Source organism: Rana temporaria, chromosome 8, assembly GCF_905171775.1.
Source record: "Rana temporaria chromosome 8, aRanTem1.1, whole genome shotgun sequence".
Classification (NCBI taxonomy): domain Eukaryota; kingdom Metazoa; phylum Chordata; class Amphibia; order Anura; family Ranidae; genus Rana; species Rana temporaria.
The window spans coordinates 45,412,459-45,431,602 of record NC_053496.1 but is presented as its reverse complement, the minus strand read 5'-3'; the positions used below and the strand labels follow the sequence as shown (position 1 = coordinate 45,431,602).

At 48.8% G+C, this 19,144-nt stretch overlaps 1 protein-coding gene across 1 annotated transcript in view; it reads right to left on the bottom strand.

The window, feature by feature from the left end:
• Positions 1 to 16,501, bottom strand: part of NOBOX (NOBOX oogenesis homeobox) — a 32,057-nt gene extending 15,556 nt beyond the window's left edge. Inside the window, exons 1-4 of the mRNA XM_040361666.1 lie at positions 16,366 to 16,501; positions 4,850 to 5,341; positions 2,191 to 2,297; positions 936 to 1,150 (exon numbers count right to left, since the gene is read on the bottom strand). Of these exons, the coding sequence (XP_040217600.1) occupies positions 936 to 1,150; positions 2,191 to 2,297; positions 4,850 to 5,341; positions 16,366 to 16,417 (866 nt within the window). The 5' untranslated portion in view covers positions 16,418 to 16,501. The remainder of the gene's footprint in view (positions 1 to 935; positions 1,151 to 2,190; positions 2,298 to 4,849; positions 5,342 to 16,365) is intronic.
• Between the last annotated feature and the right edge of the window lie 2,643 nt (positions 16,502 to 19,144).

Sequence of the window (19,144 nt, the reverse complement as noted above, 5' to 3'; positions counted from 1 at the left end):
GCCAACGCCACGCTTTAGTCTTGCTAAGAGCTTTTCAATGGGCTTTAGGTCTGGGCAGTTGCCTGGCCACTCAATAACATGAATATGGTGGAATGAAAACCGGTTCTTTCATTTTGTGAAAAAACTCTGATGAAGGAAGAAGTGTTGGTTGCAATATTGGAAGGGTGGCTATACTTAGGCCCCTTTCACACTGGGGCGGGAAGTGCGGTGGTGGTAAAGCGCCGCTATTTTTAGCAGCGCTTCACTGTTAGAATTGCGGTTTTACCCCTTGCTAGCGCCCAAACAAGGGTTAATACCGCCCGCAATGCGCCTTTGCAGAGGCACATTGCCGGCGGTATAGCCGCGGTTTCCCATTGCTTTTAATGGAAAGGAGCAGTGGAAGAGCGGTAAACACACCGCCCCTTCACCAATCCAAAGATGCGGCTAGCAGGACTTTTGGAGCGGTCCTGCTAGCGCATCGCTCCGGTTTGAAAGCCCTCGGGCTTTCACACTGGAGAAACATCAGCCGCTGTTTTAGGTCGGTTTGCAGGCGCTATTTTTAGCGCAGCAGTGCCTGCAAACCGCCCCAGTGTGAAAGGGGCCTTATGAAAACATTGCAAAGTATCTTGGTGGTTGTGCAACAAAATCTAGAATACAGAAACATCATTGGAGGAAGGAGATCTGTGGAAATATCCTAACCAAATTTCCTAGCGCTATAGTCAACGTATTAGACCCCCACTGTTGCTAAATTTGATTTGGACATCAAGGCATCAGTAAGCTCTGGTCACAAAAGGCATCAATGGGGCATCTAACAGCATCACATTTCAATCCCATGGCCCCACCACATACCAGTACAGATTTCTTGGGGGCATGGTATTTAGATGATTGCAGACTCAGGTCACCCCCTACTGGCCAATCAAGCTAGAAGGTTTTTGTTGAAAAGCAAGCCTCCTCACCCGTTTCTCACAGCCGGTAATGATCCATATTGATGATGGACTGAAGGCACTGCGTAAGAAATGGCTTCTGGCTGCGCTTTCATTGAAGTGGTAGAACCGAGGCCTATGTTCTCAGAGTGGGCCAACGTAGTCATGGAAGAATTCACATTTTTTGGACCCTTTAAAGATGTTTTCTCCACTTTGCGCCATTTGGCACGCCGGTTCTGGAACCAGACCTAAAACCCAAGACAACATAGAAATTAGAAGAAGCAGCAGCAAGGGTGGATCGTAGTCTAGCTGATAGACAAAGCTGTGAAATGTTATGGCTGCTATCGTTGCATTTTCCCCCATAATTCCTGCTTAAGGGTTTATCACAGTGGCTTAGTGGTTAGCACTTCTGCCTTGTAGCATGGATTCGAATCCGGACCAGGACACTACCTGCATGGAGTTTTCATATTCTCCCTGTGCTTGTGTAGGTCACTCCAGTTACTTCAGTTCTCTCCCACACTTCTAAAACATGCCAAGATGGCTGTCTCACCCCCAAGCACTTTAAAAGGGGTGGTTCACCCTAAAAACTACTTTTTTTTATTACACTGGCCCCCCAACTTACAATACAATTAAGGCTATTATTTTTTTTTTCATGCTGTACATACCTTTGTACAGCATATTCACCCGTGGCATCCGGCTTGCGAGTCCCGCGGGAGTGGGTGTTCCTAACATGTCTGTGATTGACGTTTTGACCAAAAACGAGCTCCCCCCGTCGCGGTTGGCGAAAGGAGCCGAACGGCGAGTCGGCGCTATACTGCGCATCGCCGTTCGGCTCCTTTCGCCAATAGTGACGCGGCTTACGCGACGGGGGGGGGAGCTCGGTTTTTGGTCAAAACGTCAATCACAGACATGTTAGGAACGCCCACTCCCGCGGGACTCGCAAGTCGGATGCCACGGGTGAATATGCTGTACAAAAGGTATGTACAGCATCAAAAAAATAATAATAGCCTTAATCGTATTGTAATGTGGGGGGCCAGTGTAATAAAAAAAAGTAGTTTTTAGGGTGAACCACCCCTTTAAATTATAACTAAAATGCAAAAACGGTTTTCATTTGTTTTGGACAATGTTGACCAGAACCTGTCAGTATTAAGAGGTGTTTGCACCGTACCCCCGTTAGGGAGAGTCATCTTATTTGTCCTGGTGACCATTAGCATTGAAAGTGACACATAACTGCATTTGGTGATCCCTTCTGCCTTTTAGAAAAAAAGAAAAGAAAAGAAGAATATACCATAATCCTTTGTGGTGTCACCCCGATAATCTCTGCAATCTCTTTCCTCTTTTCATTGTCTGGATAATGATCTTCCATAAACAATCCCTCCAATTCTTGCAGCTGGTCTGGAACAACAGACAGGGGAGAATATTTATAAAGGATTCAATGGAGCATTCAAAGAATAATATTCACCGTATTAAGACCTTCTTCGTACTACAGTGCAGGCCAGTGCAAGAGCCATATTCTGTGCATTCCCCAGCAGACAGTCCTATAGATGTCAATTGGGATGCAGCAAGAACACAGACAGCCATTGCTCTCAATTTGACATCTGTGCAGGTGACTTGTCCTTAAGGTTCCCCTAACAGGGAAGTTCCTTTAAGGAAACTTGCCGACAGGCATCTCCGAACCTCGCCCGGCATCCAGGCTCATTCTTTAACATCCCCGTGGATTGGAGGATGTTAAAAAAAGAGCCAGGAGGCGGAGCAAGCGGAGCGAGCCGTCCGAGCGAAGCGAGGATGTGAGGCCGACTGGCCACTTTCCTCGAAATCCACGTCGCCCTGGATGCCGGCCGAGGTTCAGAGATTTCCGTCGGCAAGTTTGCGCCTGCTCAGTCCTTGAAGGAACTTTCACGATAGCCGGAACCGGCTCGGCAGATCACAGGCCCCCCCCAAATTCAATACTAGACAGGACTGTAGCTCAGTGGTTCAAAGTCCTCTTTTCAGATGAAAGTACATTTTTACATTTCATGTGGAAATCAAGGTCCCAGAGTCTGGAGGAGGAATGGAGAGGCACAGAATCCAAGTTGCATGAGGTCCAGTGTGAAGTTTCCAGTCAGCGATGATTTGGGGAACCATGTCATCTGCTGGTGTTGGTCCACCGTGCTTCATTAAAGGGGTTGTAAAAGGTAATTTTTTTTCCCTAAATAGCTTCCTCTACCCTAGTGCAGTCCTCCTTCACTTACCTCATCCTTCCATTTTGCTTTTAAATTACCTTATTTCTTCTGAGAAATCCTCACTTCCTGTTCTCCTGTCTGTAACTCCACACCGTAATGCGACACTTTCTCCCTGGTGTGGAGAAAGCCTATTGAGGGGGGAGGGGGCGAGCAGGAGTGTCAGGACACTCTCTACTTTGCAGATAGAGAAAAGGAGCTGTGTGTTTTGTTACACCACACATTTATGTCAATTGTGTGTTAATTGTCTGTGTCTCTTTTAATTCTTCCGATACCTGCATTATGTATGGCCCCGTACACACCATAGAATCCATCCGCTGAAAAATCTCAGCGGATCGGTTTCAGCGGATAGATTCTATGGTGTGTACATTCCTGCGGATATTTATCCGCGGGAATTTCACGATTCCAGCAGATAAAAATTTGTAGACATGTCTACAAATCTATCCGCTTGAATCGATCCCAACGGATTGATCCGCTGGTCTGTACAGACTCACCGGATCAATCCGTCCGAAGGGATCCCCCGCATGAGTCGTAATGATTCGACGCATGCGTGGAATTCCTTATATGACAGCGTCGCGCTCGTCGCCGCGTCATCATCGCGGCGACGGCGCGACACGTCATCGCGAGGGGATTTCGGCGCGGATTTCAATCCTATGGTGAGTACACTCCATCGGATCCAAATCCGCTGAAATCCTCGAGAGGATTTATCCGCGGAAACGGTCCGCTGGACCGTATCCGCGGATAAATCCTCTCGTGTGTACTAGGCCTATGACTAATTGTTACCAATAATTTTTTTTTTTTATATATACACCTTAGTCCATTTTGCATTTAAAGTTCAACCCAGCACCCTTTTTGTTGGTCCTCCTTTTCTTTAAAATGTATTCCCAATACGGATGTGGCTCTAGGAGTTGTTTTTTTTATTCTGTACATGGACAGAACGCGAGTAACGTGGTTAATGAGCATTTCGCAATAAAAGCACTGTATTTTTAAAAATCCTGACTCTGTTTGCGAGTGTTCTTGCAAAAGAGCAGGATTAAAAAAAAAGCGGTGCGTAGTACCACGTTTGGCCCAAGGTGGGGGGGGCGCCGGAGCCGTTCAGAAATGCTTGGAAAACCTTGGAAATACTCCATTCCCGAGCCTTTCTGAGTTCAGCCAAGCGGTCCTCAGGCCTTTCTGATCGTTTCCGAGGCTCTCTGGCACCCCCCCACCTCTGGCCACATGCGGTATTGCATACCATTGAAGTCAATGCGGAACAAATTATTTTAGTTTCCATTGACTTCTACGGGGAAACTCGCTTTGATATGCGAGTACTTTGGATTACGAATATTCTCCTGGAACAAATTATTCTCGTAATCCGAGGTTCCACTGTACTTTTCAGTAAGCCAACATTTCTGTATTAAAAATCCTTTTTTATATTGGTCATATGTAATATTCAAATTTTCTGAGATACAGCGAGTGACAACCCAAAATTTTGTAAGCCATAATCAAAATTAAAAGAAAGGAATGCTTGAAATATATCACTCTGCGTGATATATATATTGATATATATATATATATATATATTTATTTTTTATTATTTATTTATTTATTATATATTAAGCATTCCACCATTCTGTTCTGTATATTGTCCAGTCCTACAAGACCTGTAACACAACTTTATAACATTTGAGCATAGGTTGTTATTCCAATACATTTTAGGATGAGAAAGTGATAAAGGTAGGTGCTTACCAATGTTGTAAAGGGTTCGACTCTTCTTCCGGCTAGGAGCCGCCACCTCCTCCAGAGTTTCAGTCTGGGTCCTCACCATCTGAGTTACTCCTTCTGGTCCCGTGTCGTAGATAAAGGCTGGCATGCGGCAGGAGGTGACACAGCGGGCAGAGCGTCGTGGCAGAGGTGCAGCTTGGGGGAAGGCGCCCACCATTTTTAGGTTTACAGGTTGGAATTGTCCTCCCGTAGTGAAGTACCCAGGGCCCTGGGCAGGCTCTGTACTGTAGGTGGTGTAACATCCTCCCGATGAATCAGGCCCACAAACTGCCACTAAATTGAGCTGGCACTGCCCTGTATTGGGTGTCGGGTTATCTGGGGGATTAATAATGAACTCTGTCGTTTCCGGGGTCTCCAGTTCATCATTTGACCCAGAGACAATCACTGTGTTATATTCTGCAGTCTCTTCTTCACCTTCCTGCTCTGTACACAATAAAGAGGGTTCCTCCTTGGAAACTGGAAGACAATGTGAAAGTTATTTAGCGCGACCCCCAACAAAAAAATCGTATTTCTTTTGTACTGCAGTCAGTGTGTAGAAGAAACTCACCTGCACACCTCCACTCTTCCTCCTCAACCTGCAGAAGGTATGCAATGCCCTTCCATTCTGAAGGCGTTTGTGACTGATCTACTGTAAGTTTCAAAGGTAAAAGGTTTAGGCCCATTTGGGGTCTTGGAACCGAATACATTGGAGTTGTTCTTAAAGCGGGGGTTCACCCGAAAAACACATTTTTAACATTAGATTGAGGCTAATTACAGGAAGCACAATCGGGTGTTTTTTTTTAAATCAATGCAGTACTTACCGTTTTAGAGATAGATGTTCTTCCGCCGCTTCCGGGTATGGTCTGCGGGACTGGGCGTTCCTATTTTATTGACAGCCTTCCGACTGTCGCATACAGCGCGTCACGAGTTGCCGAGCGTCGGTGCGCAGGCGCTGTATAGAGCCGCACCGACGTTCGGCTTCTTTCGGCAACTCGTGACGCGCTGTATGCGACAGTCGGAAGGCTGTCAATCAAATAGGAACACCCAGTCCCGCAGACCATACCCGGAAGCGGCGGAGAACATCCATCTCTAAAACGGTATGTACTGCATTGATTAAAAAAAAAAAAAAAAACGATTGTGCTTCCCGTAATTAGCCTCAATCTAATGTTAAAAATGTTTTTTCGGGTGAACCCCCGCTTTAATTGTGAAAGTGAATGCATTGGGTAATTGGGGGTGACCTGAGGTGTAGGGGGGCAGGAATTGGGCTGATCTGAGGTGTAGGGGTGAAGAGATTGGGGCTGACCTGAGGTGTAGGGGGGGGGGGGAAGGGGGTCGGGGCCGACCTGAGGTGTAGGGGTGAAGAGATTGGGGCTGACCTGAGGTGTAGGGGGGGGTGAAGGGATTGGGGATGACCTGAGGTGTAGGGGTGATAGGATTGGGGTTGACCTGAGGTGTAGGGGTGAAGGGATTGGGGCTGACCTGAGGTGTAGGGGTGATAGGATTGGGGATGACCTGAGGTGTAGGGGTGAAGGGATTGGGGATGACCTGAGGTGTAGGGGTGACAGAATTGGGGCTGACCTGAGGTGTAGGGGGGGGGGAGAAGGGATTGGGGCTGACCTGAGGTGTAGGGGTGAAGATATTAGGGCTGATCTGAGGTGTAGGGATTGGGGCTGAACTGAGATGTAGGGATTGGGGTGATCTGAGGTGTAGGGATTGTGGTGACCTGAGGTGTTGGGGTGAAGGGACTGGGGTGATCTGAGGTGTAGGGATTGGGGTGATCTGAGGTGTAGGGATTGGGGTGATCTGAGGTGTAGGGATTGGGGTGACCTGAGGTGTTGGGGTGAAGGGACTGGGGTGATCTGAGGTGTAGGGATTGGGGTGATCTGAGGTGTAGGGATTGGGGTGATCTGAGGTGTAGGGGTGAAGGGACTGGGGTGATCTGAGGTGTAGGGATTGTGGTGACCTGAGGTGTTGGGGTGAAGGGACTGGGGTGATCTGAGGTGTGAAGGTGAGGAATTTGGGTGAGCTGACATTAAAGGAAGTGTCTGAACATGAACCTTCATGGCAGGATCACCAGATATTATTTGAATTAAAGTTTACTTTTACTTTAAGGGAAATCTTCCCACTTGGACAGAGACATAAAAAAGCAGACATGGGATTAAAGCCGAATTTGAATCTTCTACTATTTTCCCTGACCCTCCTTTTCCCCCTCATCAACACGCTAACAACATTTTAAATAAAACCTTTATGTTTTCATTACATACATTACAAACGTAGAGATGTCATTGTCATCACTGGGTCCCTAAAATTCTCTATACAGGTGGGAGGAGCTTGCAGGGGGCTGTACACAGCTTCCTGAAAACATCAAAGCGCCCTTCCTCTGTACTCCTCTCAAGAGCCTTCAGCCCTGATGCAAGCAGTGGGAGGAGTTATGCAAATATAGAATTGATTTGATGGCAAACCTTGGCACCCCAGATGTTTTGGAACTACATTTCCCATGATGCTCATCTACACTGCAGAGTGCATAAGCACCGTGGCAAATGTAGTTCCAAAACATCTGGGGTGCCAAGGTTCGCCATCACTGGTAATGTGATGCTGATCCTTCATGATTGGAAGAACTGGAATCCAATAGATGAAAGGGATGAGCCAGGGACAATCAGGCTGGTTAGAAAAGGGCTAGATGATGCTGGAAGATGTCCTCCAGTCAGGAAATGATGTGGGCTCTATCTGCAGCCTGTAGTGCACATTGTAGAAAAAGATATGGCTTGGGGAGTAGAGAAGAAAGACACAGAGGAAACACAAAGGGGTGCTGTGACGAGATCCTTCCTCGCCCAGGTCCTGCTCTCCCGACACTCCTCTGCTACCAGTGAGTCAGCTTGCAGATTGCAACGTCTGATGGTCCAGTCATCCAAGGTTCCGGGATCCGAATTACAGCTATGTGCCATTCGGACCCATTAAGAACAAACACCAGGCAGGCTGTATGTAAGTTCCAACAGGACTCTTTATTTCAAGTACACAGCACACTTTTATACAGAATTTTGGAACATCCCACTCCCAACAACCGCTTTCCTATTGGTCAATTGTAAAGTATATCCAGTCTTCACTCAGGTCCCCCTTGACCATGCAAATGAGGACTTGAAATTGTCAACAGGGATTGGTCCAATAGCTTGGATAGAAAGACTTGTGTATTGAGACAGAAGCCCCAGGGGGTAATCAATGTACACAATAACCTGGTTCCAGCTAGACGGCCTGACTCCGACACCCGCTCTTAACCTGCAGAACACAATAAAAGGTATTTCGCAAGCTGGTTCCACTTAGCATTTCAAAAGCCTTGCATTGAATGTCCCTCTCCTGTGTAACATATGTCAAGTAGAAACACTTTAATATCTCAAGGTCCATGACATTACTTCCCCTGGGAACCAGTCCAACAGCCGCAGTGGGACCCAAACGGGTCAACTCGAGGATGTTGGAAAAGTAGTCTTAAAGTTCCAGGACTGTGCTGGGATGACCCATCTGCCTTCCTGTTTTGAGGTCCTGGCCCATAATCGGACGGCAAGAGGCTCACATTCAGTCCTCTCCAAAAGCCCCTGTCCCGGCTAGGTCTGTCACACATCTCCCCCTTTGGCAGGAGACTAACACTGGGAGAGACCCCAATTTCGGTACCCACCCAGTACCCCAGATACCTTGTCCCAAAGAGAGCATTACTCACCCAGCCAATCTCTGCCTCTCTCAGAGAACACGCCTGCCGCTGGGGAGAGGCCTGGACTGGCCCTTCTCCCTGGAGTCCTTTCAGCCGCTGGAGAGAAGACAGGGTGGCTGGGCTCAGTTCATCATGCCATTGGGAATCTGGGCCAACTGGCCACCATTCCTGGGGTATACCAGTGGAGACTGCAGTCCCATCCACTGATGCTAGGTAAAAATCCCCCGGTGCTTGCAAAGCAAAGCCGACATCCTCCTGTCTCAGTGCCGCACCATTTTCTGGGGTTGTGTCTGTGGAGATCGGAGTCCCATCCACTACCACAGGAACCCCCTCTTCTGTTAGTTGAGAGCAGAGGCCCGGGGCACTCTGCTCTGTTGCCAGCTCTTCCGCTGGGTTGCTGTGAGTGGGGACCACAGTCCCATCCACCGATATCCGCTCAAGCTGTAGTTGTGTGCAGCAGCCAGTAGCATCCTGCCCTGCTGCCAGTGATTCAGCTGGGAGTAACAGCTTTACTACCTCAGCTTGTTGCTGGGGAGGGGGGCCAACCGCCCCGGCTCCCTGGAACTCCACAGTTGGTCCCAGTGCTGGGCAGAGATGGCTAGCATTCTGCCCTGTTGCCAGCACTTCTGCTGGGGGTGCATAATCCATAACATCCTCTGAACAGTCCATACATTCTGTAATCTGTGGCTGGGGAGTGATTGCCATCTTCTCACCCTGAGCCTCCGGAACTGCCACAGGGGTGGGGCAGAGGTCTTGATCCCTCTGTCCTGTGACCAGCGCTTCAGCTGGGGAAGTTCCTTGTAACTCCACAAATACTGCCCTTGGTGCTGGGCAGAGCACAGTGAAGTTTGGCCCTGATACCAGCTCTTCTGCTGGAGGCTCCCCAGGTTGTTCTTCCTCAGCAGAAAAGTCTATCAAATCCCCTGTCTCTACAACTGGTGTCTGGGGATAGAGGTTCACCATCTCCTGTCCATGGAACCCAGAAGATGCTATGGGTACTGAGCAGAGGTTAGCAGAGCTCGGCCGTGCGGTCAGCACTTCAGCTTTGGGAATGGCAAGCTCCCGATTTTCCACTGCTGATTCATCAGCCAGGATTTCATCACTGTCAGCTGATATTTCCTCATAGTCCCAGGTAAAGGGAACCTCACCCTGCTGCTGAGCGGAGTCTAGCAGCTGTTTGTAGGCGATTTCCAGTTCCCATTCCTGAGCGGCCAGGAATTCCAAATCTTCCTGTAACCAGTGCACTTCCGGAACATTCAGTCTTCGCTCTCTGTGCTCCATTATTTCCTCCCAACGCCACTCCCGATCGCTCCCAAAGTTGGGATCCCTGGACATCCTCCAATACAACAATCCCAGGCCATCATAGTCAAAGCCTTCCGTGGGGCTGTCATCCGCTGACCACGGGCACTCTTGGACTACATACCACCGGAGGGCTCTGTAGCTCTCGTCCAACCGCATCTCTTCCCGGATCAGCCTGCTTAACTCTGCTGTCCACTCCTGCTTTGGTTGTTCCCCCAATAACAGCATCCGTACTTCATACTGTGACCAGTACCTTACATGGATGGAGGGGAGAGCTTTTCCCTGGTGTCGCTGCTCGCGGGCTAGCGCTTCTTTCCAGAGTTCGCAGCGGATCGAATCAGACCATCCAAGCAGGACCTCCTCTGATACTGGTCCTCTGCGCTGTATCTGCTTCTCTCGCAACCTCCTTCTGAATTCCTCTTCAATGGTTACTGATATCTGTACCTCTCCTCTTCTTTCATTTGGTGCTGCTTCTTTAGGTGTTGTCACCGATCGCCGTATTTCTGCAATTCTCAGCTCCTGTTGCCGCTCTCGTTCTCTCTGTTGTCGCTCTCGTTCTCTCTCATCCTGCCGCTGGAGGTCTCTAATGGTATTCTGTATGGCGGTCTCTGATGGGTTCGCACCATATAATGCCAACCGCTGTTGAACTCGCTGCTGGAACAAGTCTTCAACTGACCGGGGTCCTGCATCACCATCCCTCTGATCCATCTCGGCTAGCGCAATGATCAGGGTGGCCTTGTTCTTCCCAACGGTCCCTCCACGGCTCTCAAGCAAGTCTTTTAGCATGGTTCTCCTCCAGGCTGCATAGCTGGTCATTCATGGTGGTGGTTTGGAGTTGTCCCAGTAACTGGAGAGCAAATCCCACCGCTGCCAACCAATGTGACGAGATCCTTCCTCGCCCAGGTCCTGCTCTCCCGACACTCCTCTGCTACCAGTGAGTCAGCTTGCAGATTGCAACGTCTGATGGTCCAGTCATCCAAGGTTCCGGGATCCGAATTACAGCTATGTGCCATTCGGACCCATTAAGAACAAACACCAGGCAGGCTGTATGTAAGTTCCAACAGGACTCTTTATTTCAAGTACACAGCACACTTTTATACAGAATTTTGGAACATCCCACTCCCAACAACCGCTTTCCTATTGGTCAATTGTAAAGTATATCCAGTCTTCACTCAGGTCCCCCTTGACCATGCAAATGAGGACTTGAAATTGTCAACAGGGATTGGTCCAATAGCTTGGATAGAAAGACTTGTGTATTGAGACAGAAGCCCCAGGGGGTAATCAATGTACACAATAACCTGGTTCCAGCTAGACGGCCTGACTCCGACACCCGCTCTTAACCTGCAGAACACAATAAAAGGTATTTCGCAAGCTGGTTCCACTTAGCATTTCAAAAGCCTTGCATTGAATGTCCCTCTCCTGTGTAACATATGTCAAGTAGAAACACTTTAATATCTCAAGGTCCATGACAGGTGCATTTATAATAAAATTGCATAACTGGCCAATCGAAACTGCATATAAATTTGATTGTTCTTTGGCTTTATTCTCTGCAGATCGAATATGTAAAAATCCCGGAACATGACCACTAGTTGGAGCCGAGGAGCATACTTACCCACTATGATAGTCAGAGCCATCTAGTGGCCATAATGCAGTATTTCCTTTACTGTCAAATCACACCCAAGAGCCCCTAACAGCATGACTAGGCTGGCAACGCCACGTGCTTCAACGCTATTAAGCCAGAACTGCAGTGCTGGATGCGATTATACATTCTGAATGCATGGCACCCCAACGCACATTGGGGGGACATTTATCCAGGAAACAAGCGACACAGGCAGGGCTCAATTACACAGACGATCAGCAAGCGGCAGAGCCATGGTTTTACTGCCCACCTAAAAAAGTTATCCAGACACCAAGGGCGGTACACATGCCACGGCCACAATGCTTTACTCCACAGCGGGAGAAAAAATAAAAGAGTATGTCGCATTCAGTGGACGGTACCGCTGCCAAACACAACCTGATAAAGTGCACAGCTGCAACCATTTTATATGCGACAGCAGCTTCGGGGGAGATGGTGTGCATGTTACAACCTAAATACAAGTATAACATGTCGCTAAAGGTGGATGTATCCTTTAAAAACAGGCAGCGAGGAGCTGACATACTGCCTCTGAACCGCCTGTTAAATGCCTTTGAAAAGCAATCCAAATGTGGATTGCTTTTCAGAGGCGTGGCAATTTAGCTGCGCATTTAAACGCTGTCTTATAGATCTGGGATACTCCACCAGGGGGATCTCCTGGTCAGAATTCCTGGCTCTGCTCCTGTCCACCTGGGAGCTTTGGATGTTCCAGTTGCTGCGTCTACATAAGGACTCATTTACACTAATGTATTGCAGGAGGGTGCGATAAAGTGTGCCTATTACCGCAACGCAAGATACAGCCAACTTTCCATTCATACAAAACGGCACCCGAGTGCGCTTGTACAGAACCTGGCAACACACTTCTAGTACAACACGTGTGTTATATTGGCAAAAATGTGCTGCAGGTGCGTTTCTTTGTAATAAATGATCCGCGCTAACATGCAAAAACGCACTGTATTCACACATCATAAATTGTTAATGGTGTTAGTTAAACAAAACTTTGGCAGGGATGGTGGGAACCCCTTATAATGGGCACAGCAGGTGTACAGACCCGGGAACTCAGGACAGAGATGATGGGAACCCCTCATAATGGGCACATCAGGTGTACAGACGCGGGAACCCCTTATAATGGGCACAGGAGGTGTACAGACCCGGGAACTCAGCATAGGGATGGTGGGAACCCTCATAATGGGCACATCAGGTGTACAGACGTGGGAACCCCTTATAATGGGCACAGCAGGTGTACAGACCCGGGAACTCATCATAGGGATGGTGGGAACCCTCATAATGGGCACATCAGGTGTACAGACCCGGGAACTCGGCACAGGGATGGTGGGAACCCTCATAATGGGCACATCAGGTGTACAGACCCGGGAACTCAGCACAGGGATGATGGGAACCCTCATAATGGGCACATCAGGTGTACAGACGCGGGAACCCCTTATAATGGGCACAGCAGGTGTACAGACCCGGCACCTCAGCATAGGGATGGTGGGAACCCTCATAATGGGCACATCAGGTGTACAGACCCGGGAACTCAGCATAGGGATGGTGGGAACCCTCATAATGGGCACATCAGGTATACAGACGCGGGAACCCCTTATAATGGGCACAGCAGGTGTACAGACCCGGGAACTCAGGACAGAGATGATGGGAACCCCTCATAATGGGCACATCAGGTGTACAGACGCGGGAACCCCTTATAATGGGCACAGGAGGTGTACAGACCCGGGAACTCAGCATAGGGATGGTGGGAACCCTCATAATGGGCACATCAGGTGTACAGACGTGGGAACCCCTTATAATGGGCACAGCAGGTGTACAGACCCGGGAACTCATCATAGGGATGGTGGGAACCCTCATAATGGGCACATCAGGTGTACAGACCCGGGAACTCGGCACAGGGATGGTGGGAACCCTCATAATGGGCACATCAGGTGTACAGACCCGGGAACTCAGCACAGGGATGATGGGAACCCTCATAATGGGCACATCAGGTGTACAGACGCGGGAACCCCTTATAATGGGCACAGCAGGTGTACAGACCCGGCACCTCAGCATAGGGATGGTGGGAACCCTCATAATGGGCACATCAGGTGTACAGACCTGGGAACTCAGCACAGGGATGGTGGGAACCCTCATAATGGGCACATCAGGTGTACAGACGCGGGAACCCTTTTTAATGGGCAGAGCAGGTGTACAGACCTGGCAACTCAGCATAGGGATGGTGGGAACCCTCATAATGGGCTCATCAGGTGTACAGACCCGGGAACTCAGCATAGGGATGGTGGGAACCCTCATAATGGGCACATCAGGTGTACAGAGGCGGGAACCCCTTATAATGGGCACAGCAGGTGTACAGACCTGAGAACTCAGCACAGGGATGGTGGGAACCCTCATAATGGGCACATCAGGTGTACAGACCCGGGAACTCAGCACAGGGATAGTGGACACAAAGGTGTACAGCAGGGGCGCCCAAACTTTTAAAAGAGTGAGGGCCACTTGGTAACCGGTCGCGGGCCACAATGAGCGGGTGGATGAAATGTCACGGCTACTTTATAGGCCCTCCAATCCAATCCACCCAGATGGAAGGATACGAATCCTCTTGTTTTTTTTTTTAGTGGATCAGATTGGAGGTAGGCGAGCGTAAACGAACAAAAGTCTGTTTGCATCTGCCGCTCTGTAAAGGTAAATGGAGGGGCCGATCGGTTCGGGGCGATCATGTGAAACGGGCCCAAGACTGCTTTCACACTGATGCGCTGCGGTTTACCCACAATCGCGGGTGCAGGAGCAGTACAGCCGTGGCTTTCCTGTGGGTTTGCTGCACTTTGCCATAGACTCCGCCTGTGGCAATAGCCAGCGCTGTACACGAAGCATCGCCTAATGGGGGGGGGGGGGGGGGGATCTGCTCCACAGCCTCTTGCTTCCTCTACCACTGGCTTCGTTCACAACATGCTGTGGGAATGGCGGTTCGGCAACCCGAGATCTGGGCTTGCCAACCCACCATCCCAGAGCAGGAAGTCACGGGCCACATCAGAGGGCTCCGTGGGCCACTGGTTGGGCACCCCTGGTGTACAGATTGGGGAACTCATCTGAGGGTTGATGGGAACCCCTCATAATGGGCACAGCAGGTGTACAGCAGTGGCGGTTCGTCCATAGAGGGTGCTGGAGCACCGCCCCCTCTGACTCTCACCGCCACGGAGTCTAATAACATAGATTCATGCAATGCACGAATCTATGTTATTGTCGCCGCTGCCGCTGTTCTATTCAGATGGCCGGACATGAGTGCCGACCATCTTAATAACGCCAGCTGGTTGGCTGTACGGAAGTGCCCATCAGAGCCAGCCGCTCTGATAGGCATTCCGAGTACAGCCCTCGAGTCCCCGGAAGCTTATCCTCGGAACGCACTGGGGGTGCGTTCCTTGGATAAGACTGACAAGCGTCTCAGCCAATCAGGTTGGCCGGTTCTGGCTACCGGTAACCCGATTGGCTGAAGCGTCATCAAGGGCGGGAGAAGACATTGAGGGTCGAGAACGTGGATGGCTGAGTCCAGTAAAGATAAGTGCCGGGCGGGGGGAGAAAGGGGCATTTTACAGGGCACAGTGGCGACAATAGGCACAGCGGCATGAATGGGCACAGTGGCGACAATTAAAGGGCACAGTGACATAAATGGGCACAGTGGCGACAATTAAAGGGCACAGTGGCTGTGTTTGATGGCATGGCACAGTGGTGCGAATTGATGGCACAGTGGCTGCGTTTGATGGCATGGAACAGTGGTGACAATTGATGGCACAGTGGCTGAATTTGATGGGTACAGTGAGGCTGCAATTTTTTTTCCCGTTTGCGCCCCCCCAAAAAAATGTGAGCACCAGCCGCCACTGGTGTACAGACTGGGGAACTCAGCACAGGGATGGTGGGAACCCTTCATTATGGGCACAGCAGGTGTACAAACTTGAGAAGCAGTTTGGGTTTGAGGGGCCGCGGACATATTTCATATTACGCCCTAAGGTCCCACTCACAGCTTAGAGATTTGAAATCTCATCAAAAGCTCTTCAACACTCGACACCAGGATTTCCATTCTATTTAATGTTGCCTGCTCACACCTGAGTGTTGTGTTGCTTGTTGCTCAAAAAAGTCCATGAAGTGGCCTTTTTGCACAATTAGATGTGTCATATTTAGGGCATCCCATTTATTTCAATGGCTGGCCCTACACCCCAAAAAAATAAAAATAATATCACACAAAATAAGTGACCCTTTTTTAAAAATCACACCGACTACAACACACAGCTACACGTTACCATGCATTGTGGTGCGATTGAGTGCGTGTTCATTGGCCGGTGGGTTTGGGGGTGTTCATTGGCCGGTGGGTTTGGGGGTGTTCATTGGCCGGTGGGTTTGGGGGTGTTCATTGGCCGGTGGGTTTGGGGCGCCTTTAGGAGTAAATGACACCCCAGCTCCCCTACCAGAATTCAGCGCATTTTCATTGCATAATTATAAAGTGGACCTAAATACGGGTGTATTACAATCACAACAATGGGCTTAGCTTTGCAAACACACAACTAGTAAAAGGAATCTGCAAACAACTTCCCCCTCTTCAATTTATTAACAATTTTGAACGTCACCAATAATCACAGAGGTTGGAGTGAAAGCCAATTATATCGCATTATTTGTACCATGGCGGCCCCATAACCATCATTAGCCTCATAGCTGTGATCTACCAATAAAGAGAGAACTCATCATATTACTCAATATTGGGATTCATGAGGTTTGATAGGCTGCTCCTCAATGGGCTCTTATTATCAATATTACTCCTAATCCCTCCAATGAGTCAGGTTAATGAAGCAGATAATTAGACATTTCATTGATTACCCAATGGACAGGCCTTGTCTTCCTCCCCATGCACTCCTCCTCCTGCCTCCATTCCTCTCCTTCTATCTTCTCCTTTTTCTCTCCACTTCTTTTCTTTAGTTTCTTTTCCTTATTTTCTGGTGAGGTTCTGATGGACTGATCCATTCTCTCCTGGGGGAGGACAACTCCTTCCATCAATCGATTGATCAATTTTATTTTGTTTATAAAAAACTTTCAATGTTTGTTTGTTGATAAGAATATTTTTATAAGTAGAAACACTGATAGGATAATAATGAAGAATTTGGGTTTAACCCCCCCGCCCACTCTGCCTGCAATGGTTTGATCCAGTTAGCTGGGGGTGAACCACAGGTGGCTGAGGAACCTAAATGGAGGAAATCAGGTGGAGGAAACAATAATGAGATGGGTGGTGGAAGAGATACAATGTTGTAAAAAGAGCTGAATGAGTCATTCCTAGGGGCCACATGCACAGTGACCTGCATGAGTTATTTAAAGTGGCCCCAGGAATCATTTATAGGGGCCACTAACACTGTATGAGTTATTTATATGGGTCTTGTTCACTATCAAGCTTCATGAGTTATTTATAGAGGCCTTATTAACACTTTAGATATAGGAATCATTTTTAGGGGCCCCATTCACAGCTGCATGAGTTGTGTGTAGGGGCCACCTTCACACCTGAGCTGTATGAGTATTTTATAGGGGCCCATTCACATTTAAGCTGCATGAGTTATTTATAAGGCCCCATTCACATTTAACCACTTCATTACTGGGCACTTAAACCCCCTTCGTGTCCAGACCAATTTTCAGCTTTCAGCGCTGACACATTTTGAATGACAATTGCGCGGTCATACAACACTGTACCCAAATTATATTTTTATCATTTTTTCCCCACACATAGAGCTTTCTTTTGGTGGTATTTGATCATCTCTGCGATTTTTATTTTTTGCGCTATAAACAGAAAAAGACAGAAAATTGTGCTTTGTTTACATCGGCAGATCCGCCTTTCTGCCTCTCTCTTAGGAGCGATCGTTGGTGGCCGGAGGACATCGCGGCCGCCAAAACCCGTGCATCCGTTCCCCAGCTGTGCAGCGGGGTGCACGCACCATCACGGTATCTCATACAGTACAGGTATGTAGTTTCACACAATAGGGCCGCTCTGCCGCAGTATATATGCAGTGGGCGGTCCTAGGTGGTTAAGGGATATTTACTGTGCATGCAGCCACCGGCGGCACGCGCGTGGCCACAGTATCTTGTACAGTACAGTACCTGTACGTCGTTTTGGGCTCGAGATACTGTGGCCGTGCACACGTCACTGGCGGTGCATGCGCGGCCACAGTATTTCGTGCCTGAAACGATGTAAAGGTAGGCTGTTTCGTGCAATAGGGCCGCCCTGCCGCAGTATATATGCGGTGGGCGTTCCTTAAGTGGTTATGGGATATTTACTGTACATGCAGCCGGTGACGTCACCAGCGCATGAGATCTGAAGGAACGGATACCCAGGCCGGCTACCCAGGATGTCATTGCAGCTCTGGCCACTCACAGAGCCATAGTCCGCGAAACCAGAAGGAATACTGGGTGAAGATGGAAGCCTTCCCAGTGGTGACAGCGCAGGAGGGCTTCATTTTGAGGTAAGTTTAACATAATGTGCTAGTATGCTATGCACACTAGCACTTTATGCCATTACCTTGCAGGTTGCAAAAAAAAAAAAAACACACACACACAGCGGTTTACCACTGCTTTGAAGAAGCTGCCTAGCGTTGCTAGGACACAGGCGATGTTCTGATTCGATTCAGAACCAACCAATCTACAGGTCCAGGTAGGTCCAAGCCAATGATTTATGGCCTGGACCTGCTGATCGGTTCTGACAAACGACAGAACCTCCTGTGCCTGTGTAATATAAACAGGAAACACAGGAAATTATGTAATCTCCACTCCTGGGGCCAGATTCACAAAGAGATACGACGGTGTATCTCCTGATACGCCGTTGTATCTCTGACTTACACTGGTCTTATCTATGCGCCTGATTCATAGAATCAGTTACGCATAGATATGGCTAAGATCCGACAGGTGTAACTGTGTTACACCGTCAGATCTTATTTGTAATTAAAAAATGGCGCGGGGGGCGTTCCCGCTGATTTACGTTGAATAATATGTAAATCAGCGAGATCCGCGAATTCACGAACGTACGCGGACCCGACGCAGTGTTGTTACGACGTTTCCGTAGCGGCTTTCCCGGCGTATACTTACCCCTGCTTCTATGAGGCGCAGCCAATGTTAAGTATAGCCGTCGTTCCCGCGTCGCTTTTGATTTTTTTTACGTTGTTTGCGTAAATCGTTCTGTAATACGGATGGACGTTGTTTACGTAAGCGTCGAAACCACTGACGTCCTAGTGACGTCAGTGGGAGCAATGCACGCCGGGAAAATTCACGACCTGCGCATGCTCATTTAAATCGGCGCGGGGACGCGCCTGATTTAAATAGTACACTCCTCCTAGCCGCGGAATTTGAATTCCGCCGGGGGATTTGCGATACGCCGCCGCAAGTTTGGAGGTAAGTGGTTTGTGAATTACCCACTTGCCTCTCAAACTTGCGGCAGGGTATCTTAAATCAGATAGATCACGCGGATCTAAAGATCCGCTGATCTACCTGAATATGGCCCTTGGAGTCCTTTTTAGATCCAGTGTGAGAGAAGATTGCATCTGCAGTGAGTAAAAGCACTGCACTTACACCAGAACACATAGTTAGGCACATTTAACCCCTTGATCGCACGTTAACCCTTTCA